Source organism: Apodemus sylvaticus, chromosome 15, assembly GCF_947179515.1.
Source record: "Apodemus sylvaticus chromosome 15, mApoSyl1.1, whole genome shotgun sequence".
In the NCBI taxonomy this organism is placed as follows: domain Eukaryota; kingdom Metazoa; phylum Chordata; class Mammalia; order Rodentia; family Muridae; genus Apodemus; species Apodemus sylvaticus.
In genome coordinates, this window is record NC_067486.1 from 42,956,794 (window position 1) to 42,984,620 (window position 27,827).

Consider the following 27,827-nt stretch of genomic DNA (forward strand, 5'->3'; position numbering starts at 1 on the left):
AGACTATTGAGAGAATTTTTTGGCAATGGTAGTTTTAACTGATATGAGGTACATTCCGTTCATGTAGTCAATGTAAAATTTGGGTAAAAAGTTAAACTACCATTTATTAGGCAACATTATTTAATAAGTGTTTAATAATATAGTTTAATTGCTATTTCTCTAATACCAGGGTAGAGTATAGAGTGAAACACCATATTACCGAAGGCCAGAGTGGGTAGTAGAGAGGCCTCTAGATAACAAAATGAGAACTGGTCAATGCCCCATAATATGGATTATACAGCAAAATCTGTTTCTGTCAGTATTGTATAATTTCATACATGAGTCAGCTACCTCAAAGTAGTTCAAATAAACTTGCATACATACTTTAAAATAGAACAGAATATATATAATCTTTCCCCTAAATATTCCTATTTTCTGAACTCAAAATCTTGAGTAATTGAGACATGTTTTCAGCACTGTGTTAAAGGTTTACACATTGCCATTCAAGAAAGATTATTGATGATAGACAGAGAGACCTTATGCTTGAAAGGCGGGCTCACCCATCAAAGGGTGAGAAGAAGGACAGGCATGACTTCTCATGCACAGACCATGATGTCATTTTGCAAACACTCATCTCATATACAAAATGCAAAAAAAAAATGTATTTACCAGTTTCAGGCTCATCTAGTCTGGGTAGGATTATAGTTTGGGGCCGGGCGGTGGTGGCGCATGCCTGTAATCCCAGCACTCTGGGAGGCAGAGGCAGGTGGATTTCTGAGTTCGAGGCCAGCCTGGTCTACAGAGTGAGTTCCAGGACAGCCAGGGCTACACAGAGAAACCCTGTCTCGAAAAAAACAAATCCAAAAAAAAAAAAAAAAAAAGGATTGTAGTTTGGGAAGACAGAGGTGATGTTTCTATGGTAGCTGAAGGAAATTATGTGGGGTTACTATAATGCTAGGTACACTCAGATTACAGACAACAGTCAGGATAGTGATGAACAGATGTCAAAATTTGAAATATGAAACATAAATGTTTCTTCATAACTCACTCTATTTAAAAAGGGCAGACTTCAGATGGCAAAATACTTTTGAGATAAATACTATTATTACTTCAAGAGTCTTCCCCTCCTCCACAAAGCTTGAATGAGAACGACGAAGGGAAGAGATAACTTTAAAAGCACAGACCAGTTAGAAGCCTTGACTTTCACTTGGATGACAGAGAACAGAGAGCCAAACATGTTATATCAACACGATGAAAAGACTGTTAATGGAAAGTATATCTCTAGGTCAGAGTAGAAGTGGATTATGAACCTCAGTCAAATAGTTCTGATGGCAGTGAGTGCATTATTTGGGAAAATGCTGTATTTTATATTCAACTGTTTGGCTGACATAAGAACAGTCAGAGACCAAGATCAGTGATACTAACTGAAAAGATATTTTTGGGAAATGACTATGAATAGGAACACATAAGGAGGAAAATTCACAACAGTGAAAGAATGCGCCACGTGAGATCACAATGAGAGCTGTCCCGAGACTCTCAGGGGATGACACAATAAAGACAGAGAACACATAGTTTGTGCTGTTGAGGATGCCATTACCTAGTGTGGTCTCAGGAAGCTCAGAGATATGTGTAAGAGAATCCACCACTGTATCAAAACAAAGGAGAATGAGTTTAAAAACTGTAAGATGTTCAGTTCCACAAGTGTTTCATGAATATTTGCAACCTCATTCTCAAGAATTTACGACATAATTTTAAAGACAATGTATTTTTAGATGGGACAAAGAGAAAGAAGTCATATTTCAGAGTACTAAACTTCTAATATTCACACTTTATCAACAACTGGCTTTCAAATGTTATTATGCCTTGTTCATCAGATATTAACAGATAAATAGGACATTTTTTTCAGAGATCATCAACTATCACATTAATTTTAAGATTCCAAGAGCATTAGAGCTGCTGGTATATATAGTTCATTGCTAGCCCACATGCAGAATAAATGTGACTCTCTAAGTTGATTCCTAGAAAGGGGGTGTAAGTGGATCCGTGGATGGATAGGAAGTGGATCCATCAAGTACCATGGTTTGAAGAGCAGAATGACTTAATCATAGTATAAAACCTTTACCACCTTCCGTCCTTGGCTCCTCTGGCCTGAGCGGTTCTTTGGTGGTGGTATCTACATAATCTGTTTCAGCTGGTGCTGGGGAAGAAACACGAAATGGCAGGTTAGTGGTGGGTCGTGCGAAGCAGGTTATCATGGAACCCTGAATTTAGTTGACAATATAGGTTAGTTTTCTAGATTATGAAAATTGCTGCAATTGAGTAGGGTAAAAATGAAGCTAGGTAATGAAGCTTGCTGTGTGGGAAACAGACAGACACATGTGCACACACAAATGATGATCAGGTCCATTACAGCAATTATTACCTAGAGTAGAGTAGGTAATTTTACTTCCTTATGCATTTTTGCATGAATATTTTAGTAAGGAAAAAAATTACAAGTCCTTTGGAAACATGACAAGAAAGCCTGAAAATGACCCGAAGATGACAAATTTCATACTCACATGTGTACAGATACACGTGTGTATATATACAAAGAAAAATCAAAAAATTTAAATTATGAATTTCATGAACAGAGGAAACGATGGAAACGGTGAAACGTGCATAGCAGATTGTAGCTAGCATGAGTTGCTAGAGGCGAGGTGGCTCTCAAGAGCCATTGGATAGGCACAGAGACAACACAAGGAACAGGATGCTATGAAATGTCACAAAATGGCCCAAGCATGACAACATCCAATGACGTATTATGCAATGAGATGGAAAAGCACATGTTCTTGATGTTCCACTGGGAACATTTTACCTATTGTCTTCTGTGGTGACTCAGTACTAAATGCAACCAATTCCAGGTCATCAGAAACTAGCAAAGGAAACAAGGATATAACTGGTCAAGGACGTGTTGTTTTAAACATCAGGTAGATATTAAACTATTCAGAGGAGTGTTGGATGTCTGGTAAGTGATCCAGTTACCTGGTACTGATAAAATGCATCTCATTAGCATGAGTACTTAAGGAAGTTCTCATAATTTAGTCAAATCCACAACATAATTGTTTTGGATAGCATCAATAAACACACCTTAAATCTCAACAGGAGTACCAAACTGCAATCCCATCTAACTAAAAAATGCTATAAAGAAATTGTAATCTTATGCTGAAATATGAAATTCAAGTTTTCAAATCTAAGTGCTAGAAAACAGCAGCAGTATTCCTAATATATTAAATTCTGTTTGTAATTTGAAAGGCAGTATGTTTTAAAAGATTCTCTATAGTTAAGGAATGTAAAAGAATCTTTATTCAAATAATTTCCTCATTTTTCAGTGGCTACAAAGGGATTAGCACCATTTTAGGTGGGTCAGCAAGCATCTAGCATACTGCTTAATAGAGCCACATCTTTATAACTGTGGATGAAATTAAGACATACAATCAGTCCTCAGAGGTTTGCTAACTGCTTAATCACTGACGTTAACATTCTCCAAAAGATACAGAACAAACTCAATGAAACAAAAGTAGGTATTTTATATATAGTGGAACAGAAGAAGATAAAGTATTACTAATTTAGTATCAATATAAAACCATGGAAGGACAAGTTTTTATATTTGAACATACAGCATAGAGGGGATTACAGTATGTTTCTGAAGCTCTTGGTACAGCCAGATAGTTAAATCAATCAATTTACCAGATTGACTTTGTGTAATTTCTAGGCTTGGTGAGGTCACTGGTTGCAAAACAAGAGTTTGCAGTTCAGTAGGAGCTGGAAAAAAAAGACTTAGGTTAGCCTGAGAATCTTTAAAAACAAATTTAGGTGATAGGAAAAGTGACCAACATTTTATGTTATGTAAAATATGAAAATGGTATGAAATTCAGGTCTAATTGGATCATGGATCATAGCGATGCAGGGCCTATTCACATACTAACCTTGTTGCTTTGCACCTACAATATATGTGTAAGACAGAGTGGCCTGCAAAGTCTGAAACTTTTATTATCTTCACAGACTAAAATTCCTAGTTCCTGATTTGAAACATCCTCCTTGCAGAAGTATTCATTTGTTAGTGAGCATCACTAAGGGTTCCCTTAGAAGCCCAAGCCACAGCATTCATGTGTTAGTTGAAGTAATAAATATTAATAGTCATGGCTTCTCAGCAAGGTCGCTAGTTAATAAAGAGCAAGGGCCATCAGTAACTCCTAGAGGAACTCATCGGTGACGTAAGAACCGGGAACTTACAGTGTAATAAGCATAGCCCACTGATTTTATAGAAAATAAGTTGCTAAGAGGGAGTTTCTGTCTCTAAATTATTGTAGTTCTATAGATCTAACCTCTAAAGAGAGGAGTAGCAATATGGACCTCTGGCTTTTTAAAGAGAATTTCATGGCATACTGATATCTTTCAGTGGCACCAGGGAGGGATGATTAAATAACAGGTAGGTGACACTTGAGTTTCCATGACTGACTACAAAGTATGAAATGGTATCCTAACCCCAGTCTTCTGAGGCATGAGCAGTGCTGACATGACAGCAGATCGGTTTTAACCAGCAAAGAAAAGAGCACTCACTGAACGTCACACAAATCCCCGTTTCTGGAGACCCAGTAGTGTGAAGATTGAGTTCAAAGCCCAAAACTAAAACTAGTTAAAAAGCAACGGATGCACACGAGAGAGTTGAACACCCATAAAATGCCTTAAATTTTCTTTCACAACATGAGTTTCAAATGACAAACATGTTTTTAAATTCTAAAACCAACGGGAAAGAAACAGTTGTTTTCTGAAATGCCAGTCACAGCAGCCAAGACAGCTTTGGAAAACAGTCACAATCACTTTGAGCTTGGCTATATATTTCTAAATTCTGTCCACGTATTTCTTAATTCTGTCCACATAAGAGATTCCTGGATACCTGGCTTTCTGGCTATAACTAATATAGAAGTTAGATTTGGAAATTTCCTAAGGTAGTATGTTTAAAGTATACATGGAAGTAGTGTATCGTATTTCTTGGAAGTTGAAAACAATTATCTGTTTATGTAACCAAGGCTAAGCAACAGATCTTATGTTTAATGCTAATACAGCAATTCATGAACACGAATGACTAATATGAACCCTGCCATCAAATCATCTTTACAGAGAACTTGATCCAAACCAAGTCACTTGGGGCAATTAGGGACAATTTTCCCCCAAGCCTTGCTCTTATGGAAAACTCTTAGGAGGAACAGCTGTTAACTGGACCCAGTGGCTTAGTTTACTTAAATTGCAGGAGCTTCCCACTGCAGGTATTACTTTGGGACCCATCTGGGACAGACTGCTAGCAGCTCTTAAACCAGACATTCCACATTTACCTGACTTGGACTCAGACACATCAGTACTTGCTGTCGTTTTAAGTCTGGGACGTGGACGGTGTGTCCTCTGGACATTAGGAGCTGAAGGAAGAAACTTTCTATTAATTTCATGCTTTTGGTTTTGGAAAAAGAGAAGACTGGAGTGAAGGTATCTTTCCTTGAAATTTGGGGTATGTATGCTTTTGAATTAAAATATTTTCTCCTATTTTGTTAGGGTTTTTTTTTTTATCACCAAAGATTCTTAAGAAAGAAATCTAAAACATAAAATTCAGTCAATGAATGAAGAGAGCCGTATGCCCCAATGTCAAACAATGTTCAAGCTAAACTCCGTGTGGCAAGATCTTAGTCTGACACTTAAAGTTTTCAGCCTTCTCAAGCATCCATTGTGCCATGATGTTTTTCTAACTCACTCTGTCTCGGTAAGATATAGACTCTACTAGCTGAGTTTGCAACCCGGCTTTAGATGGAAGCAATGTTTAGACAAAAAAAAATACATGACACATTTAATGAAGATAACAAGCATAGTAATATTATAGGTCTGTGGGTAGCTTTTAAAAGAGGTAACTTTAAGAATGTTTAATATTCTCAAGAAGCGGTAGTATATGAGGATGACCAGCAGTAGATGGCAAGATAATCTAATAAAGCAGATGATGATGAAGTTAGGTTGAAGATGGAGTGCACATGAAAACAAAAGTGTAACGTGAGAAAAGCATTCCAGATCACAGTGCCATTACCTAACGTTGTTGTCTTGGGAGCCTTGGTCCTAAGAGTGACAGGTGCAAGGGCAGTAGCAAGAACTGGGCAGAAAGGAGGAAAATCAACCAAAGACAAATTAAAACTTCACATTTAGGCTAATTTTGAGAATATCTTTAGCCTCAAAACAGACAGAACAGAGACACTTATTTCTCCCAATTTGGCTAGACCCTGGATGGATGCATACTATGTCATGACATAGTCTTGCAAAAAGAAGGCACAGTACAGAATTAACTATGTCACAGTACTCATGAGATGCTCTTCTATACATTTGACTGACTGCCCCCACTACTGTTGAATTCTGTTGTTTTGTTCATGTTTTTGTGTTTTCACAGTAGATGACTTTCTGAATACACTAAAGAAAGTTTAATTAGTGTCCTTCAGAGTCCATAGAAACTCATGAGATAGCTATATATACAGGTTTTATTTGTCTATTGTTTAAAAAGTATACAAATTGAAAGTTCATTTGCTGAAAAGTATGAAGACAAACTAATGAAATAACCCCATCCAAAAAGTAGTCCTTGATTTTAAAAGATTGTTGAACCTTCTAGAAAGGAGTCTCTATCATAGAAACAGTGTTAGAACATTTCAAGAACATGCATCTTTAAGTTTGACAGCTTACTACAATCATAATTTTTTAAAAACCATTAATCCAATGTATCACAAAGGTTCTAGTTTATCAAGACGCATTCTGAATAAAGAAGCATATTTTTGTAACTGTCGACAGATGCGTAGCATAAACATGATAGACGGAGATTCACATGAAAACACAGTCTTAGTCAGCACCCTTTAAAATGCACATGTCAGTGTTGAGCAGTGAGTTACATGGTGGTTTGGTGTCTTGAAGTTAGTTCATGCATGGTGCTCATGAATTCAATGAATAACTTCGTATAGAACTGAGGATAATTTCAAGATAAAGAACGTAATGGGATGACGACAGAGGATGGTGATGAAATGGTCCTAAGATGCAGAAGTGGTGATATGATTGTATAGCGGGAGAAGCACCAAGATGAGAAAGACACACATTCTTATTACCCACGGTTGCAGGCACTTCGGTGCTAAGAGCACTGGGTTCAAGATCTGTAGCAGCAGCTATTTGAAGACAATGAAATAAACATGTGTAAGACATAGTACACTCTTACTAGAATAAGTAAGGAATGAGTTTAAGGAATACTTGTTACTTGATTTGGTCACATTGTGCCCTGGTAAACATTTCGAGTACTCAGTTGCTGCCTATACTTTGTGCTAAACCTCTTAATAGAGTCAAGGTGATATTCCTCTAGGTATATGGAATATCTCATTGCTATTGCTTCAATATCAACTACTATTGAAGAGTGTTCTAGAAATTTTAGATATTTACCAAAGCTGCATAGATATAATTTGAGCTTTTGTATAGAAGCTTTAAGAAAATAACATGTCTAAATGTACAGGAATACAAAAGTTTTTCTGTCTGAGATCTAGCCAAGGATAAGGCAAATGAACCAAATTCAGTCCGAGAACTCATGAACAGGATTGGTCTGGGATCTCATGTATGACAAGAATGCTCAGCAAACCAGGATAAGAGACCTTTAGTGTGGTACCGAGTGAACAGCTAGCTCTCTGCTCTCCTTATAAAAGTAGAATATTCTAGATAGATAGGCAGGTCAATAATGGTTTTTGGATCAGATCCAAACTTCTGAATTCTTTCATTCAACAACTTCCATTAACAAAGGATATAATTTAATCATTAGTACCCAAACTGGTAAGTGGTGATAAAGGTAATACTTATGCAGAGACCATAAACAAATCAGCTGCCACATAGGACCCCGATCATTTCCTTCTACACATAGCAGTGGAGACAAGAGTCTTCCATGTGGCACTTTCACCCACACGAGCTCACCCTTCTACCATTGGCTCTCCTTATGGCTTCCCCCGAGCTTCTACAAGGACCCCTATGACCAGAAACTCAATTTACCAGGTTTAGTTAGAGGAGCCTCAGGAGTTGGTGTGGTTTGATGTTTGGGGCGTGGGTGATGGGTTCGTTTTGGTGTTTTAGTAGCTGAGGAAAGAAAAATCTTCATTACTACAAAGTTTGTGCTTCCAAAAGTAATGGCAGGGATGGTGCTGAGTTCAGTAAAATGTCAGATTTTTTTCTCATATTTCAGGCAATTCAATTTTTCAACTTTTTAAGTCAAAGGCCTATTGGATAGATCAAGAAGTGAAGAGCAAAAATAGAACTTGTATAGAATAAAATGGTTAAGGAGCCAGGAAGAGTGGCATACACCTGTGGTCCCAACACTTGGGAGGTTGTGATAGGAAGAGCGCTAGTTCGAGGACAACATAACTTAGAAAACCTGAGGCTGGACTATATAGGGAGAACCACTCTCACACAAAAATGCTGAGAACCCCTTCTAAAACATGGTAGTGGCAGCAGTGACTGTTCAGGAGTTTTTTTTTGAAAGTTTGTGAAAGAACGAAGAACAAAGGCCACATGGGAAAAGTGAATAGTTAAATAAAGGAAAGAAATTTCAGATCTTTGAGGAAACTCAACAGTATAGAAATGGTTAAAATGATGAAAATTGCTTGTGTGAGTCACATTACCCAGAGCACACACAGTGACAAATGATTCTGTGTGGTTACAAGGCTGACAGATGATTTTCATTAGATTTATGGTGGGTCTCACAAAGCACAAGTTCCATAGTGATTTTCATAGAATGGCGAAGACAATGATGGTGTCACCACAGGAAGGAGAACATGTGACTATGACACTGATAGCATGAATTTGGCAACGACAAGAGAGAGGACACAGACAGCATCACAATGTGTTAATACCTTTTGTTGTCACCCAAGTCTCAGTTCTGAGTGTCACGGGTTCACGTTCTCTTGAAGGAACTAAGCAAAAGCATTAAAATACACCAAATGATTGTTCTATACAATTGAGAATGAATCTTCCCAGTATAGTATAGTTTCTACAACAACATGACACGTTTTAAAAACACTAATCTGGAAAATGTAAGCAGTTGGCTTCTTAAAATTCCATCATCCCTAAGTCAGGTAGCTATTTTTGTCATTGTTCATGTCTCCTCTAATGAATAATCCAGAGCGGACTGTGGAAGCATTGCTTAGCTTAGCGCTTAGATTAGGTAAAGGACCAAGGCATCATCAACATGATAAACTGGTGGCGTTTCTTTATCACAGACAAAGGAGGAGTAGCTCTTATGAGAAAGAAAAGGTTGCTGATGTCTACCAGCCCAATCCTCCACTGCACTGTCCTATCACATTCCTAAGACCTTGATATGCATGTCCAAGACGATATGCATATCCTCTGAGATATAGAAAGGATTACTGCAGCCTTGAAGGGAAAGTTCAGTCATAGCAATACTCCAAAGACTCCTCTTACTCATTTCATTTATATCTCCTCCTTCACATTTACTTCCCTTCCTTTCCTTTTACTCAGCCAGGCTCTAGTATGATTTTAAGACTCTACTCTTTTTTTTTCAATCTCTAGTCCCTGGCTCCAAATACTTCCCTAAGACTTTTTGTTTATACGTTTCCCCCCCCCCCCCAAATCATTTTGCTCGTTTACAGATTCTTCCAATACCATCTTCAACTATACTTATAAAGATTCCCACTCTGTCTTGCAAAAAAATCAAAATACAGCTTCCAAATCTATTTCACTCAAAGGTGTTAGTAGGATAAGGAGGTGGTGGAAGATATTTAATAATGTTTTTTTATTTGAACTGAATATAATTATCCCAAAGTAACTTTATTTTTAGGAGATAAAGAAGTTACAAAGGTGTGTAGTTACTGAGGAGGTTGCACACAGGAAGCAGTGGGTATCTAATTGCCCACAGACTTCCCTTACAACATTGTTTGTTTGATATCTGTACAATGGAGGTACTTGACCACATGCCCCTCACACACAGAATTGTATCTTTGCTCTATTTGGGATACACTGGAGGTTCTTAGTCACTCAGATAACTCCCACAGCCCTGCTGGGTCACACTGCTGTGGTTGTTCAAACCGGGGGCATATGCTTTACCTGGCTTGGACTCAGGTACTTCAGGCCTTGGTATAGGCTTTGGTTTGGGATGTGGACGATGTTTTTTCTCTGATTTTTTAGGAGCTAAAGGAAGAAATTATTGGATTACTTTGTATTATCGTTATTTATGAGTCAGGAAGCCATGAAAGGCGAAAAGATGATAGCTTGCTGGTTCTCACATCTTTATCGTCTAGTTTTTTTCAATAATACAAAATTTTATGAAGAAACAAATTACTATTTAATTATAGAAATGAAGGCTAGTAAATGTTACCTAAGTTTCATAAGATGGCTTGGCCGGAACTAAAATGGAAACAATTCTAAAATTTGAATGGATAGTGTGCATTGCATTTCTACTATCTGATTCATGATGCATAATTGAATCTGTAAAATCTATCATATGTTCTCTATATAATTATCACAATAAAAATGTATAAAATAGAAACAAAACAACAAAATATTCTGCCAACAGACAAAAGAGAGTAATGTGAATACAGGCCCTTTGGCACCAAGAAGTTGTTAATGTCTTCTCTGTGTACCTGAGACTTGTGACATGTTTGAAACACAGCTGCAGTAAAAGCACCCTTCAAACAAAACACAAAACAGGACACGACTTCTAGTAGGTAATGTGGCAGAGAAATGGCTCAAAGAAGTTTCATGTATAATATTTTAAAAGCAGATAATTATAAACTTCATAATTTTTAGATGAATATAAGCTGCAAAGGGCCACCCAGCTGCCACCTGAAGTGAGATGAGGCTCCTGCTGTGGCAGGAAGTAAGACTTGTTACAAGAATAGCATAGCACCATTACCTAGTGTTGGTATTTGAACCTCAGGTTTAAGAGTGACAGGTTCCAGGACTACAGCAGGAACTGGCCAAAAACAATAAAACAAGCCAAAGAGATTTTAAAAAGTATATTGAGTTAGAACATTTACATATACCATATACATGTAGAATAGCAACTATCCCAAGAGAAAGAATATGATTAACTCTTTATCTGAAAGTTTGCTTTTTAACAGTTTGCTAAACTTTTGTTGGGATGGTTGTTGGGCTCAGCTTTTTAACTACCTGGTTGACTAGAAGAAAGAAGGGGAATAAAATGAGGAGGAGATTTAAGAAGCACAGTAGTCAATACGACATGCTGTAAGGTCTTTAATAAAAGAATTCTAGCCTATATAGAGAACACTGCCTTAGAAAATATTTTAATGCATTCTTTTAATATAGCCTTAGAAAAGTAAGCTAAAAAGCGTAACATGAGTTGCTGTGTTTAAGTAAACACTGATACAAGTTTGAAGCATATATAAAAAATAATCATTACATGGCTTGTGTTGGATCTTGCCAATCCTGTGGAATTTGACACCTCCATGCAAAGCATAAAGGTGACTACTAGCCTATCACCCGATGTAGCATCTGTCTTCCCCAGGAGCATAAAAGGTGGAAATCAAAGATCTCTGTGTATGCTACAGAGTCTCTGTATCTTACATAAACTCTGAATCAAATCTTCATAGTCCTCCTTCTACTGGCCTCATAGACCCTTTCAAATGCAATGTCGTCAACAATGTGAGCGAACACCTACAGTCCATCCGGACTGGACTGTTTCTAGTTGACCCTCTATTCTCCCTGTTGATTAAAATCCTGTAGTGTATTCAAGGTCCAAACCCATTCAACATTAATATTGTCCTTTTCTAGATTTCAGATTGCTACTTTGTTGGTGGTATATTGTACAGCATGACCTCAATTCATTGTAGAAGAATAAGAGGAGGAGGAAGAGAAGAAGGAGGAAGAAGAGGAAGAGGAGGAAGAGGAGGAAAAGGAGGAGGAACAATATCATCAACAACAACAAGAACAAGAAACTTTCTACAGCAGGTCTGTTATATACAATTGCAAATATGAGTCTGGGAATATGCAAAGGACTTAAGATTTGCTTACTTAAACTAAATATACTAAGTTTGCTAGTGAGGTTTCACTATTAAGATTTGACTAGAAATGCATAGTTTGAAATTTACTAAATACAAAGTTGCAATAAAAGGCCTTACATTGAAATTAAAAAAAAAAAAAAAAAAGGTATTCCAGCTCCTACTGGGCCTCACCCACCCGTATTTTCCTTCAAACATCAACAGAAGTTATTGATGGCGGCTGTAGCACTCCCAGTCAGGAGTAAGCACTGCTACTGCCTACCACAAGCACTGCTTTGAGTCTCTGATGGGACAGACGGTCAGGCTCACCCAGAAGCCACGTAACTCCCAAATTTACCAGGTTTTGTTTGAGGTGCTTGAGGGCGCAATGTGGCTTTAGGTCTCAGTTGTGGACGGCGTGTTCTCTGTGATACTTTGCTAGCTGAAGAAAGAGAATCCTCATGTTACTTTGGATCTTATGACCTTGGATGCTGAAAAGAGAGCCTTCAATAGCTCTCAGATTTCCTAAACTGGCAGCAGATTGTTCGTTTAGTTTGATTTTTTCACTCTTTTTAAAAAAGAATGTCTTTTGTCACCGATGGTGGTTTAGAATAAATTCCTGTTTATAGTTGAGTTGCTCATTCAATGCAAGAAGACTCATACTCATTTGGAGAAAGCCATAGACCTCTACTTTAGGGAAAATGATTGAAAAGGAATATTCTAATGAAAGGTGGGGGAAATTTGGTCATATTATGGTAGAAGCCTATAACTTAACATTTCAGCTGGGTCATTGTAATTTGTCAAATTTATAGTAAAATATATCATCACTTAAATCATTACTTACATATATCAGCACTTAAATTATATCAGAAGAGAAATGAACAGACTATATAATAGTTTTCAAAAACAAGTCTAGAAACCTTGTTCAAAGGAGCATAAGAGTAGTTGCTATTGACGGGTAGTCATTCCACTGTGGTTAAACCCTAGTTGTAATAAAGAATTCTGTGACGTACAAGACAACACAGCACTTTCAGTAGTTCCATGTGGCTATTAAAGTTTGAACTAAGTTCATGCTTAGCTCTCCTAAACACAACAGGAAGCATGTCTGTAAGAAGCTTTGGACTCTCTAGCAGATGGCTAAAGCTGGGTACTTTCTCAGGAAGGTGAAAAGGCCACCTCATGGGGATGGAGACTTAGTGGATTATACAATAAGCAATAGAAGCACTTGGCAAGTAAGGGTGTTACCTGGGGTTGTCCCAGGGGCCTCAGTTCTAAAAGCAACAGGTGTTTCAAGGTCTGGAACACGTTCAAGGTCTGTAATAATAGCTGAATTAATAAATGTGATCCTTTAAAAATATGTATAAGCACATAACATTTGTTTCAACATGATTCTGCTAGCATAACATAGCATCTAGAATGAGTGTATGTATATACATATAGTATATTATATATTATATAATATATTTAGTATACATTATATAACATATTATATATTATATATGATATATAATATATATACACATACATGCACACACACATATATACACATGCACTTTTCTACTTGAAATATATTATGGACTGAATTGTGTATTATGGACACAATTTATATACTGAAGAGGTAAATTAAAGTGGGCTGTATTTGAAGGCAGAATGTTTAAAGCTGTAACTAAGGGATCATAAGGTCAGGGCACTCCAATTTGTCAAAAGTCCTTATTAGAAAAGACAGTAGATATGAACATATATAGACAAAAGACCATGTGATAATATAGCAAGGCAGCCCTTTATGAACCAAGGAGAGGCCTCAGGGGAAACCAGACCTGGAAGCACTTTGGTCTTTGAGTTGTAACTTCCAGAGCTATAAGAACAGATCACTGTCAAGAAGCCAATATGTAGCACTGTGGAATTGCTTTCCATAATCAGCAATTGTGGACAATTTTGATTGTAAAACTCAAGGCAAATACCAACCCTTCTGTTCAGACAGACAAACAGTAACTAACGCTGCTCTCCCAGACAGGCATCACCCTTGTCCTCATTTTATAATGCTGCAGTCAAGTTGTTCCTCATGGTACAATGCTTATTTGACTTTAACAAGGAAAACTTGAGGACATTTTTACCCATGCCCGTACATATGCTTCTAATGTTTTGTAAGTGCTATATAGAAATCTAACTTGTATTTTGGAACACTAAAAAGAAAATAACTACCAGGTTCATGAAAATATGACTGCATAAAAAGTTCTGTAGTTAAGAAATACATGAGAAGCCACTGGGGACGGAAAAAACCTCTTACGACTTCATTAGCTGCCAAACAGAGAAGTAAAACATCTTCTTAGATGTGTCCCTTCCAATTGTATAGGTCTTGCCAGCCGATAATGTCCCCTCTGTAGGGAACAATGTGATATCTGCAACTACTGGTGGCTCTCAGGCTCTCTGAACCAAGGGCCCTTTGTTTGTAGGAGACCTAGTGTATTTAGAGTTGGGTAGCTTTAAGTTTGTGTTCTCTCAGACAGCTTCTGGAGATTAAAAAGAGGTAAGCTTGAGTTATTTAAGTTATGTTTCAACACATTAGAAAATTCAAAAAAAAATCTTTCGGGATTTCAGAGCTTGGTGAACTTTCTTGGGTTCTGGGCCATGTACGGAAGCTGTAACTCATACTATGTTATTTTATCGTTTGTTATTGAAGGTACTTTTGAAGAGGAATACCAATATACAAATTGAAATTATTAGTTCAGAAAGTTAAGACTAGTATTCTCAAAACATTCTCCTAAAATTATCTGATTGGGTGAACATGGCTGAGAATCATCTAAATTATGGTGGAAAGAGAGAGACTTCAATTCATATTAAGGGTGGAGTTTACTATTTAAAGATATTAACCTGATGTTATGTTATTCAGGCTACTAAATCAGATCGGTAATATGCTATTCAATGTAAGAAATCACATTGCCAACATATTAACAAACAAAAGAGAAGCTTGGCACTCACAAATTGGAGTGAACACAGTAAAGATGAATGAAACTGGTGTAACAAACAATCTTGGTTAAACCAAAACCATAAAGCAGCATGTAAGTAACTTAAAGCAATGTATGAGGCAGACCAATCACACAAACTAGATCCATGCATCTAGTAAACATGAGGCAAGTGCTCTAAGAATGTTCAGTTCAAATGAAATGAAGAGCGTGATTGGGTGGCAACATGAGATGAACCAGACAATGAACAGAAAATGCTTTTTTCTGAGAGTCAGGAGTATCGTTACCTATTGTGGCCACTGGATCCTCTTTTAAAGGAGTAACTGGTTCAAAGACTGGAGTAGGAACTATTCAAAAATCACAAAAACAAAATGAACAAAGAGCCCAATCAAGCATTAAACTTATAAAAAAAAACCTACTATATTCATTTAAAACGAATTCTGGCAGAATAGAAGCATGTCTGAAACACATTTGAAACAGCTATGCTGTTAACTCTGAACCAAGAGAGTACAGTGTCTCTGCTCTTAGATGTGAACTCATCTCTTAGAAGGAAAGCAAAAGCCTTGTAGGTACAGGCCTGTAGAGTTGGCCTCATCCTCTTATGATCTGAGCCTTCTTAATGTGCCGAACAGACAGCTAAGATTTGAGTACGGCTTGTGTCCTCTGGGGCCCAGTCCACAGGTACTGTTAGAAAGCAGTGGTACCTTTGGATGCTGGGATCTAGTGAAAAGGTCTTAGATCACTGAAGGCATAAGATGGCTTGTACAACCTCTTCATAGTTCTGTAAAATCTTTAGAGCTTTCCAGAGAGGATAAATGTAAGAGGAAAAGAAAGCTACCTCTTCCAGTGCTCTCTATTCCTGGTCTGAAATATGATCACTTCCTAGATCTTATATACACCAACCATATAGCACCACACCATGAGGTGATACAAGCTTGGAACGGCCTTCACAGAATCTGTGATATGCCGCTAAAATATGAGCATTCAAGTATTTAGACAAACCTCTCCTTTGTAAGTAGTCCACGCTAGTAGCTCTGTTATAATGAACAAAGCTGACTAATATCTAAACCAAGTCCGCATCACTGAGAACATATCCAACTTGAGTACTTAAGGGAGCATTACAAGGCATAGCCGCTCTGTCTGCAGCATAGCGAGGCACCCTAAGAAAGTGTGGACATAAATCAATTATCTGATGAGCTCTAAGCTCCCAAGGTCAACATTAAAAACTCTTCAACATGCCCTGTAGGCCATTAGATGCAGGAGCCTCATGAAAGGCACTCAGTTCCTTGAAGCCTTATCTTTCTTTTGTAAGAGGAAACTCGCTTCCTTCACTGGCTTGCATGCATCCTATGCCTTCTGAACTTCCTCATTACCCGACACTCCAGCTATGCTACCTTCTCTGTAGAGATTACTTTTACATTTATAGACAGTTTTAGGAAACAAACACAGGGCAACCAAAACAGCATGCTGCAGAGACCATATGCTCTACAGAGCCTGAAGTATCAACTCCCTAACACCATACAGAAAACGCTTATTGTTGCCTTGTTACCCGATGCCCACTATGACTCACAGGCCTTGACAGTAACTGAGAAATCATCTCCCACTAGTACAATCATATACTTGTTCTCTTGTTCACTGTGGACGCTTGGTAATGACTAGCATAGCCAGAAAAACAACCATTGCAGAGAAAATCCTAGCACGCAGAACATAAGCACTCACTGCCATCCCTTGCCTTGTCCCTTATCTGAGTTATTGACCCTCAGTTGCCATTATGCTTTCTGTGGGACCTGCTTGGATAGGCTGTCAGAATTCTCAACCCAGGACCTATGCATTTACCCAGTTCTGTCGGAGGTGCCGCAGGACTCTTTGTGGCTTTAGGTTTGGGATATGGATAGCCTGGTTGTTGAGGCAGTTGGGGAACTAAAGGAAGAAAATATCAGGTTAATACAGGATTTGGGGTTTGAGAAATGGTGACTATGAATACAGTTCTTATGGTTTTGTGAGCTTCAAGAAATTTCCCCTTTGAGCTTTGGAATATTTGTCTTTGTTTTGATACTGTTTTTTTTTTTTTTTTTTTGCTCACTTGCATTTCTCTGAGAAACAAAACTCATGAAGAAATATGAATCTATATATCAAGAATAATTCCTACAGGTTCTCATAAGGACTCCTGAGCAAGGAAATACTCCAAAGATTTGCAGAATTATAGTGTGCACATGTACAGGTGTGGGTGTTTCAAGCTAATGATAGTCCTCATAACTTCAACTGACCAGTCTTGAATACATTTTCTACTTTCAACTGCATTAAAGCAAAGTTTATCATTCCCTAAAATGTCAAAAGCTTAACCATACAGACAGTGAAAATGAAGAAATTCAGAGCTTCAAAAAGATCCCATCACATAACAAGAGCTGCACGAATTAACACTAGAAGGTGAATAGATTCCCCTGTAGCCATGGACAGAGATGGACGCCCCATAGCAAAACTGTGAATGTGATCAACATGATAGGCACAGAAGCAGAGACAGGACAAATCTAGGGTGTGATAGTGAATCTATATGCATATGCATATATATATATATATATATATATATATATATATATATATATATAGTGTATTTTTCAATACGTTGACTCTCATAAAAGTTAAGATGTCTTTTTAACACACATAAACATATTAAGAATGACCAGAAGATGCAGAAGCTTTATGAAGCAGTGGTCATAAGGGTGATAAAAAGAGAAGGAAATGCAGATACAGAAGAACATGGTATGCCATTACCTAATGTCATCTCTGGAGCCTTAGTTCTAATAACTGGTTCAAGGCTTGTAGCAGGAACTGATCGAAAAGAATATAAGAAACCAAAGAAACCTTATGAATGCATAGAATGTTAGAAAATTCATCTTACCAGTAAAAAAACATGGTTTCTTTGGCTGCAACATTATTTTAATGTTCTTAACTCTAGAGAAAATGAATATTTTGGTTCTTCAAATACTTCTCTAAAGAATTAGTGTATATTCATTTGATTCACAGATTAGTACCAGCCTTTGGAGTCTTTGAGCATCTCCTTGAGATCAAGTCTAGAATCCTACTGCTATTCACTTGTAACTCATGAGAACCTATGTAGAAAATATAACTCATCATCAGAGGAACCACCCAGGACTTGTATAAAAGGCAAAAATCAGAAAAACGTTGACCAATGCCAGATGCAATGAGCAGTTCAGATATTTGAATGTAAACAAAATGGTTCACAGACTCTATGGTGATTCACAATGACTGGTTTATACTTTCTGCCACAACAGATATAAAGTTTGTATTTATATCTTCCCTTGAGTATGCGCTGGACTTACTAGAACCAGACATAGAAAAACAGGTGTACAGGGTAATAAGGAGGCAAAGGGAAAAGGTAGGAAGTGTTAAGGTCACACTATAGAGTTTGTCTATGATGTGTGTTCACAGCTACAAGGAAGTTGAGACCACACCCATTAAGAGGTAAATTCTTTGGAGAACACAGTTTCTGTTGTATTGTCAACTAATTGGTAAATAAAATACACCTCCTACTTCAGAGCCATGGGCTAAAGTGGCTTAGGAGAGTGAGGGTAAGCTTAATGAATATAGATTTGAGAAGATCATTTGGCTTAAACTATATTAATGTCTATCTTTAAGATGTGAATATAATCAGAGAGTAAGTAAATAAAATAGCCATTGGGAGACATAACCCTTAAGAAGGAATCATAAGCTGCCTAGCTATGTGGCATTCTCTTTGCAAACTAGGAGGTTTTACCCCTAAAGAGATATATAGGATACCCTCTAACACAGAATAAATCACAAGCCACATATTTACCCAATATTGTCTGAGGTACTTCTGAATGGGGTGTGGTTTGAGGTTTGGGAAGTGGACGGCGGACTTTTTTTGTTGTTGAAGCTGATAGAAGAAAATTTAGAATTAAGTAGGGGGTGATGAGTTCATAATCCCCTCCTAGGATGATAACCCTAACCCTAACCATAACCCTAACCATAACCATAACCATAACCATAACCCTAAGGGTTGTTTTTCTTAACCTTTAAGAATTTGAGATAAGAGATCCTATCATTAGGATTTGAAATTCTTTTCTCTAGTATATTAACAGATTTAATAATTGAAAATTCTCCAGAGACAAAAATCAATCAATAATTACATTTAAGAAATAGAAGTTAGGAGCAATCCCTATTTTTTGAACATGCCTCTAAACCAAAGATTGGTTATAACTCCACATTAACACTAGTGGTGTGAATTTTGAACCAACTCTACAGTAATGCTTTTAGTTAAACATGACTATGCCTGGGGAAGTTCTGCACTTGTTGATTAACTAAAGTGTTTTTGAAAGTCACTGAAACAACTTCAGAGTCAAAACCAGTCACACAGAACTTGAATGCAGAAAGCAAACTTCTCATATGCACTTCACTGGTCCACCATTAGGGTTTCATCAAAGGCCTAAAGGAGAACCAGGTATCACAACTATTCAAGGAGACTCAGCCTGACAGGATACAATTGCAGGGCAGCATATAGATCAATCAGATAGCTGTCTTGAATTAAGTCAAGATTCCTTTCTGTTGAAAAGTAAGAAATTTTCGATACTTTGAGATGAGTCCTGTAGCAGGATGACACTAGGGGTGTCAACATCATCTTCTCAGCAACCATGGCAAAGCTCAACGGTGAACAGAAACAAGTGCCCACAGGAGGATATAAAGAACCATTACCTAAAGGTGGCTCAGGAGTGACAGGTCCCAAGTCTGCTGCGAGAAATGATCAAAGGCAATTTAAAACAAAGAAATGATAAACCCACCAGAAAATCCACCAAATTCTCCCAAATATGAGGTTTACCAGAGTAGTACTGGTTCTATAGTCAACACAATAACAAATTCCAAAACTTTAAAGTTTCTATATAAGAGTCTACAGATATTCGTACAACATGACTCTATCCTTTATTTATATATAGTTAATGGCAATTTGCTTGTTTAGCTACAGGGTTAGCTATAAGTTTTGGTTGTTTTTATATTGAAAAGTCACTGAAACAACTGCATATAGTTGTGACAGTTTCTATCACCACTATAATGTGATAGAAAATTGTTTAGACAAATGTTATACATGAATAAGATATTAGAACAATTATGATAAATAAAAATTATGATAAATTAATATGAAATCCAATTATGGTAAGACTATATACTGGAAAACAAATCCTAGAGCCATGATAAATTATGATTATTGATATATTCAAGGAAACACAGTGAATATTAACTTCACTGTACTGAAGAAAAATTAGATAATGCTTAATTTTGTTGAGGGTCTACTTTGAGAAAAAGATGAAGACTTATGTCTGAGCAAAAGCAAAAACAGAGTTAGCCCTGGAAGGTCAGTTAGTCCGTGGAATTAGTTACTTCATCTTCATTATCAAGGCAGAAAAGGCCTGGCTCTGAACAGTAGCAGGTTATGCCAATGGGATCAAAGCAACCATTGAAGTAGGGCATCTGTAATCTTTACGGACTTTCCAAAAATAACATCATTGTTCAACTAAGCAAATATCACCCTTCTCAGTCAGGCCACACTCCTAGTTCCTGCCTTTCTATTGTCTTTCCCCCACCCTCCACGGCACCTTCTTGCCTCTGTTTGTAGGACTCAAGGCACATTCTTGCTGGCAAATCTACAAAGGCTAAAGGTTTCGGGTTACATATATTAGTCCATATATACATTTTTTTAAATGAAGAATTCATTAAAGAATTCATTCATTTATCAGTTGGTAACGGTGTTTATGTGCCTAACAGTGGTTACCTGCTGCTACCCTGTATCCTTGACTCCCATTCACGAGAGCTGTTCCTTTGGTCATCTAAGTCACTTGTTACCTCTAGTGCATAGCTCACAGATGCTAATGTGGCATTTCATCAAATAAACTAAATAATGCTTTTTTCCCTCAATATATCATCAAAGAGTAAAGTGTAATTAAATGTCAGAGGAAGAAAACAAAAAATATTCTCAGGTATCAAGGAATTCCTTGTGAAAACAGCACAGGAAAGTCTAGGGATTGGTCAGAACACCATGCTGGTGGTAGCTGCTTCCTACGGCTTAAGCCTTCACCCTTAATTGCATGTGTAGCTGCCTCTTCGGTCATACCCAGAGAAGAGCTACTTGAGCCAAGAACCACATTTACCTGGTTTAGTCTGAGGTAGCTTTGAGCTTGGGGTGGTTTTATGTTTGGGACGTCGATGGTGAGGTCTTGGTCTTGATGGTTTTGGAGCTAGAAAAAGCAAAGTGGTCACTGTGATTGTTTGAGTTGAGGACTAAAGAAAGACGAACATGCAAATGGAAGGTTTCTGAGACCTCAGATTCTCGAGTTAGAGGGAAAAAAATGCCTCTTGTCTTTGGAATTATTCCTTAGCAATATGTATGTGACACTGTTTTGGTCAGCTGATCATTGAAACAGATTGTATGACATTGTTTTTATTATTCTGAAAACTTGTTAGTTGCTAGCATAAGAGAAGTTTCAGACCCAAAAAGAGTCAGATGCATGGTATGTTATCACATCAGAGACATCTGGGCTAACCTGCTGTGGGATAATTGTCCTTAGAAAGACTCAGTTTCAAGATACAATCCATAAAATTAGCATTTTATTTGTGTTTTACACTTTCTAAAATCACTTGCATACAATGAAAGTCTTTCATATCTTCAAAATAAAAACAACTCAAGAACCATAGCTTAAAGAGTAGGCACTCTGAAGTGGATCTGACATTTTATCTTTAATCTAGACTACTCAGTACTGAGTAGACTCATAGGCTTTGTAAAACATATGTAAAGCAAGATACTGGGCATGGGTGGGTCATATCTACAGGAGCTGCAGAGGGGCCTAATGGATAGTATCCATGGGAGCTGCAGAGAGACATATAACTAGGGAACATACTTTAAGTACCCTTGCCATATTAAAAATGTGAAATATAGTTAATGGTAAGACATTTTTTGTGAAAGAAACATCCCCTGACCCAGATAGATATGAATCACACAATAAGTAAATACTAAAGACTAAAATAGAAGATAACAACTAAAAGGTTATTACCTAATGTCACTGATGCCTTGGTTCTCATAATTACAGGTTCAATGTCTGTAGTAGTAACTGACCGAAAGCAATACATGAGAGAAATTAAGAGATATACAAAGTAATTTATGTTAAAGGTGAAATATTTTAAGCTTGTTATTTTTTCTTAAGGGAATAAGAGATAGTTTATTTCGCAGATATTTTGAGTGATCATGACCCAGAAACACAGATTTAGATTATCCCCAAATTCCATGCTTCACTGTGGAAACAGTTTCATGAAGTTTTTATAGAACAAACTAAGTCATAAATCCAGGCAATTTCAAATACATTGTTAGGCATATTAGAGAAGCGGTTATAGCAAGATGGAGTAAGCTTTTCTAGAGGTCCAATATGCTATCTGATAACAGTCTTAATTTTTGGACTTTGGAAAAAGTCACAAGATGTTAGTTCTGACACAAATGTGATCAAGGAATGTAAGACTGATATGTTCAAAAGCATTTGTAAAGTCTAGGGAAACTCTATACTGCCAGTAGCTGCCCAGATTCTCTGCCCTCTTGTACTGCAAGACACTCACACTATTTTCACCCAGAATGGCTGTGAAGTTACTAAAAGTATTTTCCTATATTTGACCATCTGATTCTATCTATTCTGACACACTTGCTCTATAGTCATATAATGTCGTATACTAACTTACTCTGAAAATGGCTATGGAGGATTCTGTTGTATTTCAAACACATCCACCGCCATTATTTTTGATGGCTGTTAGAACAGGAAAAGTATTGTCAACTGTATCATTTTCTGAAGATCTGTGACAAGCACTCAGATGTAAAGTGACGGCCTGCTGTTTATGGTAAATGTGTTGCTTACTAGGTTTCTGTGCTTACTTATCGTAAATGTATAGTTTACATGTGATTATCCAGTGTGTGAGCAGGTGTGGAGGACTGGCAGTATTTCTCAGCAAAGGATCCCTAGGGTAGCACATATAAAAACTTAGTTTTAATTCTCAGATCCTCCCAGCTAAAAGAATAAAGCTAATTCAGAATAAAGGGGAAATCATACACTTTTTATCTCAGTATATGTGATTTCTATAAATGAAATACATCTTCATAGACCAGAAATGAAGAATTACAATTCTGGTGTTAAATCAGTATTTCTTTGTGTTTCTCTTTTCATCATTAAATTTAGGAGAGTTCATGTAAGTTTCAATTTTCTCATAATCTAAAGTCCTCTAAGCACTGGTATAGAGATTGACTTTCCCTGATTGTTCAGGGAACCAAAGCACAAGGCTGGATGAAAAGGAATCAGGAATCAGCGTCCAAATTAGTGAGACACAAAGATGATGAAGGAAGCTAGGACACGATGATGAAGCCATCGTTAGAACTTCTCACAAGACGAATGTCTCAGCAGAAAGATCCACTCACATTTGAATGTTGTGGAATCCAGGAAGAAAGGACTTATCAAAACTGATAAGGCATCCTCACAAGCTCTACCCAACTTTATGGTCTCACACGCATGCATGAAAAGCTTCAGGAAGTCCCTGCTTTTATGGCAGTATTGGGTACTGCAAGCAATCTGTTTGACGCTGAAGGTCAAAGGAAAGATAACATCCAGGTACTTTTAGCTGAGCAGATGCGAGAATGCCCAGCGTCATGTTTAAAAAAGGGTCTCTGACAAGTATAACAAGAAACAAATAGGACAAGTCTGAATGATGGTGAAACTGAACATACAGATGATGAGAGACGAGAGGCGAACTCTCAGGGAAACACAGCTAGGAAGACATGTGTTACCTATGGCTGGGGCAGGGACTTCACTTCCAAATGTGACCAGCTCATGAGCTGCAGCATCAAACATAAGAGACAGATGAAGAGAAAACAACCTTAAGAATGTGCGATATTTAGTCCACAGATAAATAGCAGTTTATTCTGATTTGATACAGACTGCTTTCTTGATAGGCTTGATTTATAATGAGATCTCTTGGTAAATGAGAGTTTATACTGGTTGGAATCTTAGGAGAAGTTTTCAGTTGTAAAATAGAATTTTCAAAACTATTATATGTTTTTTTTAATGTTGTAGAAAACCACCCAGTTACCATTCAAGATATCAACAGATAATTCAAAGGAAGCCAATCTCTATGTGGTAAGTCTTTCAGTTGTGCCCATTACAGAGGAACATGTTTCCTCCTGTGTGCAGCATCTGAAAATAGCTAGCAAAATCACTCTAAATTGTCACAGATGCAGAAAAGTTCAACTTCTGTTCATTATCAACTCAGAAAGGCCTAAAAATGCTTTTTATAACACATGGGATATATATGATTATCAGGTATAAAATGCTTTTTCCCATACGCAATGTGAATACTTTCAGAAAACAGAACAAAGTAACAGTGTTATGCTATTAGTTTCACATAGAAACCCTTTCAATGACATTTCCAAATATAAAAGTGTGTTAAACTAGGACAATGGGAATTATGTTTACAAATTTAGCTGGTGGTATATCAGCTGTGGCTTTGGGTTTACAAAGCAATTGCTTCCCTGGGTAGTATCATTACTTTAACTGTGAATGTGCAAATCATGTGTACATGGTAAGGCATTGAAAATGTAAGGCATTAATTACCAGGCTTGATGTGGGGTACCTCTGGCCGGCGTGTGGCTTTAGGTCTCTGGGGTGGTTTGGGAACTAGAAGAGAAGGTTTTAAAGTTAGCATAATGGTCATGGTCATGACTGTCAAAATTGAGGACGTATAAGCTGAGAAACACATGGTGTAGACTTAATTTGATATAAAAACAGTTCCTGGAATGGTGGAATTGGAATTGATGCTTGGCTTAGCTCTCCGTCTGTACCACTAGTTTTCCATGGAAGAACAAACTTAAGAAAATGCCTAAAATGTTTCTTTGAGTCAAAGTACTATCATAGGGCTTTCTTCTTGAATACACTATTTAAGGACTAAGTGTATTTTTACTGCTTTGCTTTTCCTTTGGTATGAAACAGTAAGATGGGGAATTTAAAAGTTGCTCAAGCAGAAACCTGGAAAAGTACCCATAAACATCTGCTATTAACACAAGAAATAGTGACACATGGCTAACAATTTGGGGGAAGTTCTTAAAATGATCAGAGACAAACTGAATTCTGTGAAGTTACAGTAAAACAATTATAGTCACAATATTAGCCCTAAAAAGAATAACAGTTTTCTTGGAACACTGAATGTTCTCAAGTTGCAAAGGCAAACCACCAGTTATATACTGGACCCCAGATCATCATCAGCCTATGGTATCCAAACATACTAAAAACGTTTACCAATGGGAAATGAAACTGGAAAAATGTATGCCATTTGTTTAGTCCAGGATGACCACAGACATCTGTGAGGAAGAGCAGATGACTCTCCAAACATACCAGGACATGTGACTGAAGGACAGAGGGTCACCAGAGAACAGGGAAGCTGTGTGCAAGACCACAGAGCTTCCCTCTGCCAGTGTAGCAGATTGCACTGGAAGACTTCTCCAGCCACGGGCTCTTCATCCACACAGGACAGGAGGGAAAGCATGGTTGAGGGTGTGATGGGGGAGAGCACATCAGTCATGCATGGGTTGGAGACCACGAGAAGAAAAAGTGACAAGACAGCAAGACAGGATGCAGAATTACCAATTGTGGGTACCAAGACCTCCGGTGCTACAGTGGCAGGTTCAAGAGCTATGGAAGCAAAACACCAAGAATACTAATTATACCATGGAGTGACATCCTAAGGAAGGCTGCACTGTGAACTAAGGCAGAAACTGTATACAAAGTCTCTTGTTTTTCTGAATGTATTTCCCCTTTTGCTTTTCCTATTCTATCCACTCTTGCTTTCCCACACATCAGCTGTCCTCCATATGAACCAACTGTAAGACTCTAAAGACTCTTAACAATCCACTCAGTAGGCCTGCTTTTCACATTGTATACTTACTAATCACAAGCAAAGACACGGATGCATCATTGAAAATATGAACGTAGAGAGTAGATATAAAGATCTCAAGTATACCAACCAACCATATTGTTTCCTAAAGCCCAGCTGTTTGGAGGGGTGGCAGCAAACAAACTAGAAGCCACACCACTGCATCTATGGTAACCAGAACCCTAAACATCACATTTACCAGGTTTGGACTTGGGTACTTCTGGACTACGTGTGGTTTTAGGACGGAGGCGACGACCTGGTTTTCTGGTCGTGCGTGGAGCTAAAGAAAGGAAAATTTCTAGTTAGCGGAGAAAGGGCAGTGCTAGGAATAGAGTGAAGATTACGTGTACTTCAGTCACATATTTAAACCTCTTGATTCACTCTGGACTCATTCTGCTTTGCCATTTTTTTTCTGGGAATGCTTTTATTTCTTGAGATGTGTCCGTGGAATGCCCGCATTCCTTTTACCAAAACCCATCCTAATTTGGATGCATCCTAACTTCTGTTGCAGAGTATAGACCAATAGCAATTTGGTGAAGATTTGACTCAAATTTCCAAGCCCAAGCCTATCAGTCAGGGAAGCCACAGCAGGAATTCAAACAGGGGTGGGGTAGGCTCTTAGGAGGGATGCCTGGCTTGTCACTGTAGCTAGTTCTGTTTGCCTTTCCCCCTTAATTTATACTTTTGTTCACCTTACGTCCCGTGCTTTGCCATTTTCTATCATCACCCAGTTACATAGAATGTGGAGTTTAGTTAGTGTGGTTTTTATATGTTGTTTTGATCTCTCTCTCTCTCTCTCTCTCTCTCTCTCTCTCTCTCTCTCTCTCTCTCTCTTCCCCCTTCTCTTTATAGTTTGCCAAAGATTTATAAATTTCCCAAAAGATCTCCTTATTCTTCCACTTTGAGACAGACATCGAAGGAAAAAAATCTCAAAATTAGTGTACAGTTTAGAGGAGATGGTCACACAAAAGTTTTGAAGCTATACTATCAGGAGGAACATGAGGAAGATTGATTTTTTTCAGAAGCACTAAAAATTAAAATTAAAATTTGGCTTAATATTCAAAAGTAGGAGAATTTTTTTCCTTTTACTTAGCATTAAAGAAACTCATATGTAAATGATAGGACAAAAACAACTTGAATTTCAAAACTGTGTCCAAGGAAACTTTTTTTTTTAAATGAGACATATTTGTAGGCTAGAGGTAGTGTAAGATTTTATGAATAATCAAGAATATAAAAGCTAATGGGTGCTGATGTATTATTACTCTTTGAGCATGAATCTGAAGGAGTCACCCACTCAGTAATTATCACTGACACTTTCTCAGGGCTCTGAATCCTGAAACCACATGCAAAATTATCAAGAGGAAATCAAGTCAAAGGAAAAATGAATGCAAAATGGACTAAACTGTGGGATGTGCTCAATTTTTAACTTCTAGCTTGAGCAAATTATAAGTGGTGAAATTTTATCCACATGAGATTTCTACTGAAATCAATTCCTGAAGTTTTTGACAAAATGAATAAAAATATAGCCAGCTAAAGTTTGGAGAAGGAAATGGAAAAAGGGCAGAGGCCTGGGCCCTTGGAAGCTGTGGAAGTAATCCACTAAGCAGGAGCTTTTGTTGTGAAGGAAACTGTGTGTAATTGGCTAGCGTGGCAATAGAACGGGTCTGTTCTTTGGTTTGGTTTTCTTTCTTTTTCTCTTTTGAAAAAAAAAAAGAAGCTATAAGTATTATCTTTGTTGTTACTTTTTCTTTTTTTTCCTTTTCCCCGACTTCTAATGGATTATCATCTGGTGATGCATCAGAATTTTCAGATCTGGAACAATCGTCTCACTTTTCAAGAAAGTCTGCAAATGTTAGCGCTTTGA

The 27,827-nt window shown here is 37.5% G+C and overlaps 1 protein-coding gene across 36 annotated transcripts in view; it reads right to left on the reverse strand.

Annotated features, from left to right (window-relative positions):
- Abi3bp (ABI family member 3 binding protein) overlaps positions 1-27,827 on the reverse strand; it is a 230,040-nt gene that overhangs the window by 58,039 nt on the left and 144,174 nt on the right. For 10 of the 36 annotated variants that reach the window (XM_052159205.1, XM_052159202.1, XM_052159201.1 and 7 more), the window contains 24 exons: positions 26,163-26,243; positions 25,675-25,722; positions 24,649-24,711; positions 23,826-23,873; positions 22,060-22,116; positions 21,160-21,246; positions 19,712-19,747; positions 18,816-18,896; positions 17,753-17,809; positions 16,817-16,900; positions 15,268-15,327; positions 13,263-13,331; positions 12,376-12,459; positions 10,934-10,993; positions 10,126-10,209; positions 8,916-8,975; positions 8,059-8,142; positions 7,140-7,196; positions 6,086-6,148; positions 5,352-5,432; positions 3,706-3,780; positions 2,834-2,890; positions 2,105-2,176; positions 1,577-1,624 (listed from right to left, as the gene is read on the reverse strand). The exons of 3 other annotated variants lie outside the window; for them this stretch is intronic. In XM_052159205.1, coding sequence (XP_052015165.1) covers positions 1,577-1,624; positions 2,105-2,176; positions 2,834-2,890; positions 3,706-3,780; positions 5,352-5,432; positions 6,086-6,148; positions 7,140-7,196; positions 8,059-8,142; positions 8,916-8,975; positions 10,126-10,209; positions 10,934-10,993; positions 12,376-12,459; positions 13,263-13,331; positions 15,268-15,327; positions 16,817-16,900; positions 17,753-17,809; positions 18,816-18,896; positions 19,712-19,747; positions 21,160-21,246; positions 22,060-22,116; positions 23,826-23,873; positions 24,649-24,711; positions 25,675-25,722; positions 26,163-26,243 — 1,596 coding nt within the window. The remainder of the gene's footprint in view (positions 1-1,576; positions 1,625-2,104; positions 2,177-2,833; positions 2,891-3,705; positions 3,781-5,351; positions 5,433-6,085; positions 6,149-7,139; positions 7,197-8,058; positions 8,143-8,915; positions 8,976-10,125; positions 10,210-10,933; positions 10,994-12,375; positions 12,460-13,262; positions 13,332-15,267; positions 15,328-16,816; positions 16,901-17,752; positions 17,810-18,815; positions 18,897-19,711; positions 19,748-21,159; positions 21,247-22,059; positions 22,117-23,825; positions 23,874-24,648; positions 24,712-25,674; positions 25,723-26,162; positions 26,244-27,827) is intronic. 23 more of the 36 variants (XM_052159211.1, XM_052159210.1, XM_052159179.1 and 20 more) reach the window with 22 other exon arrangements.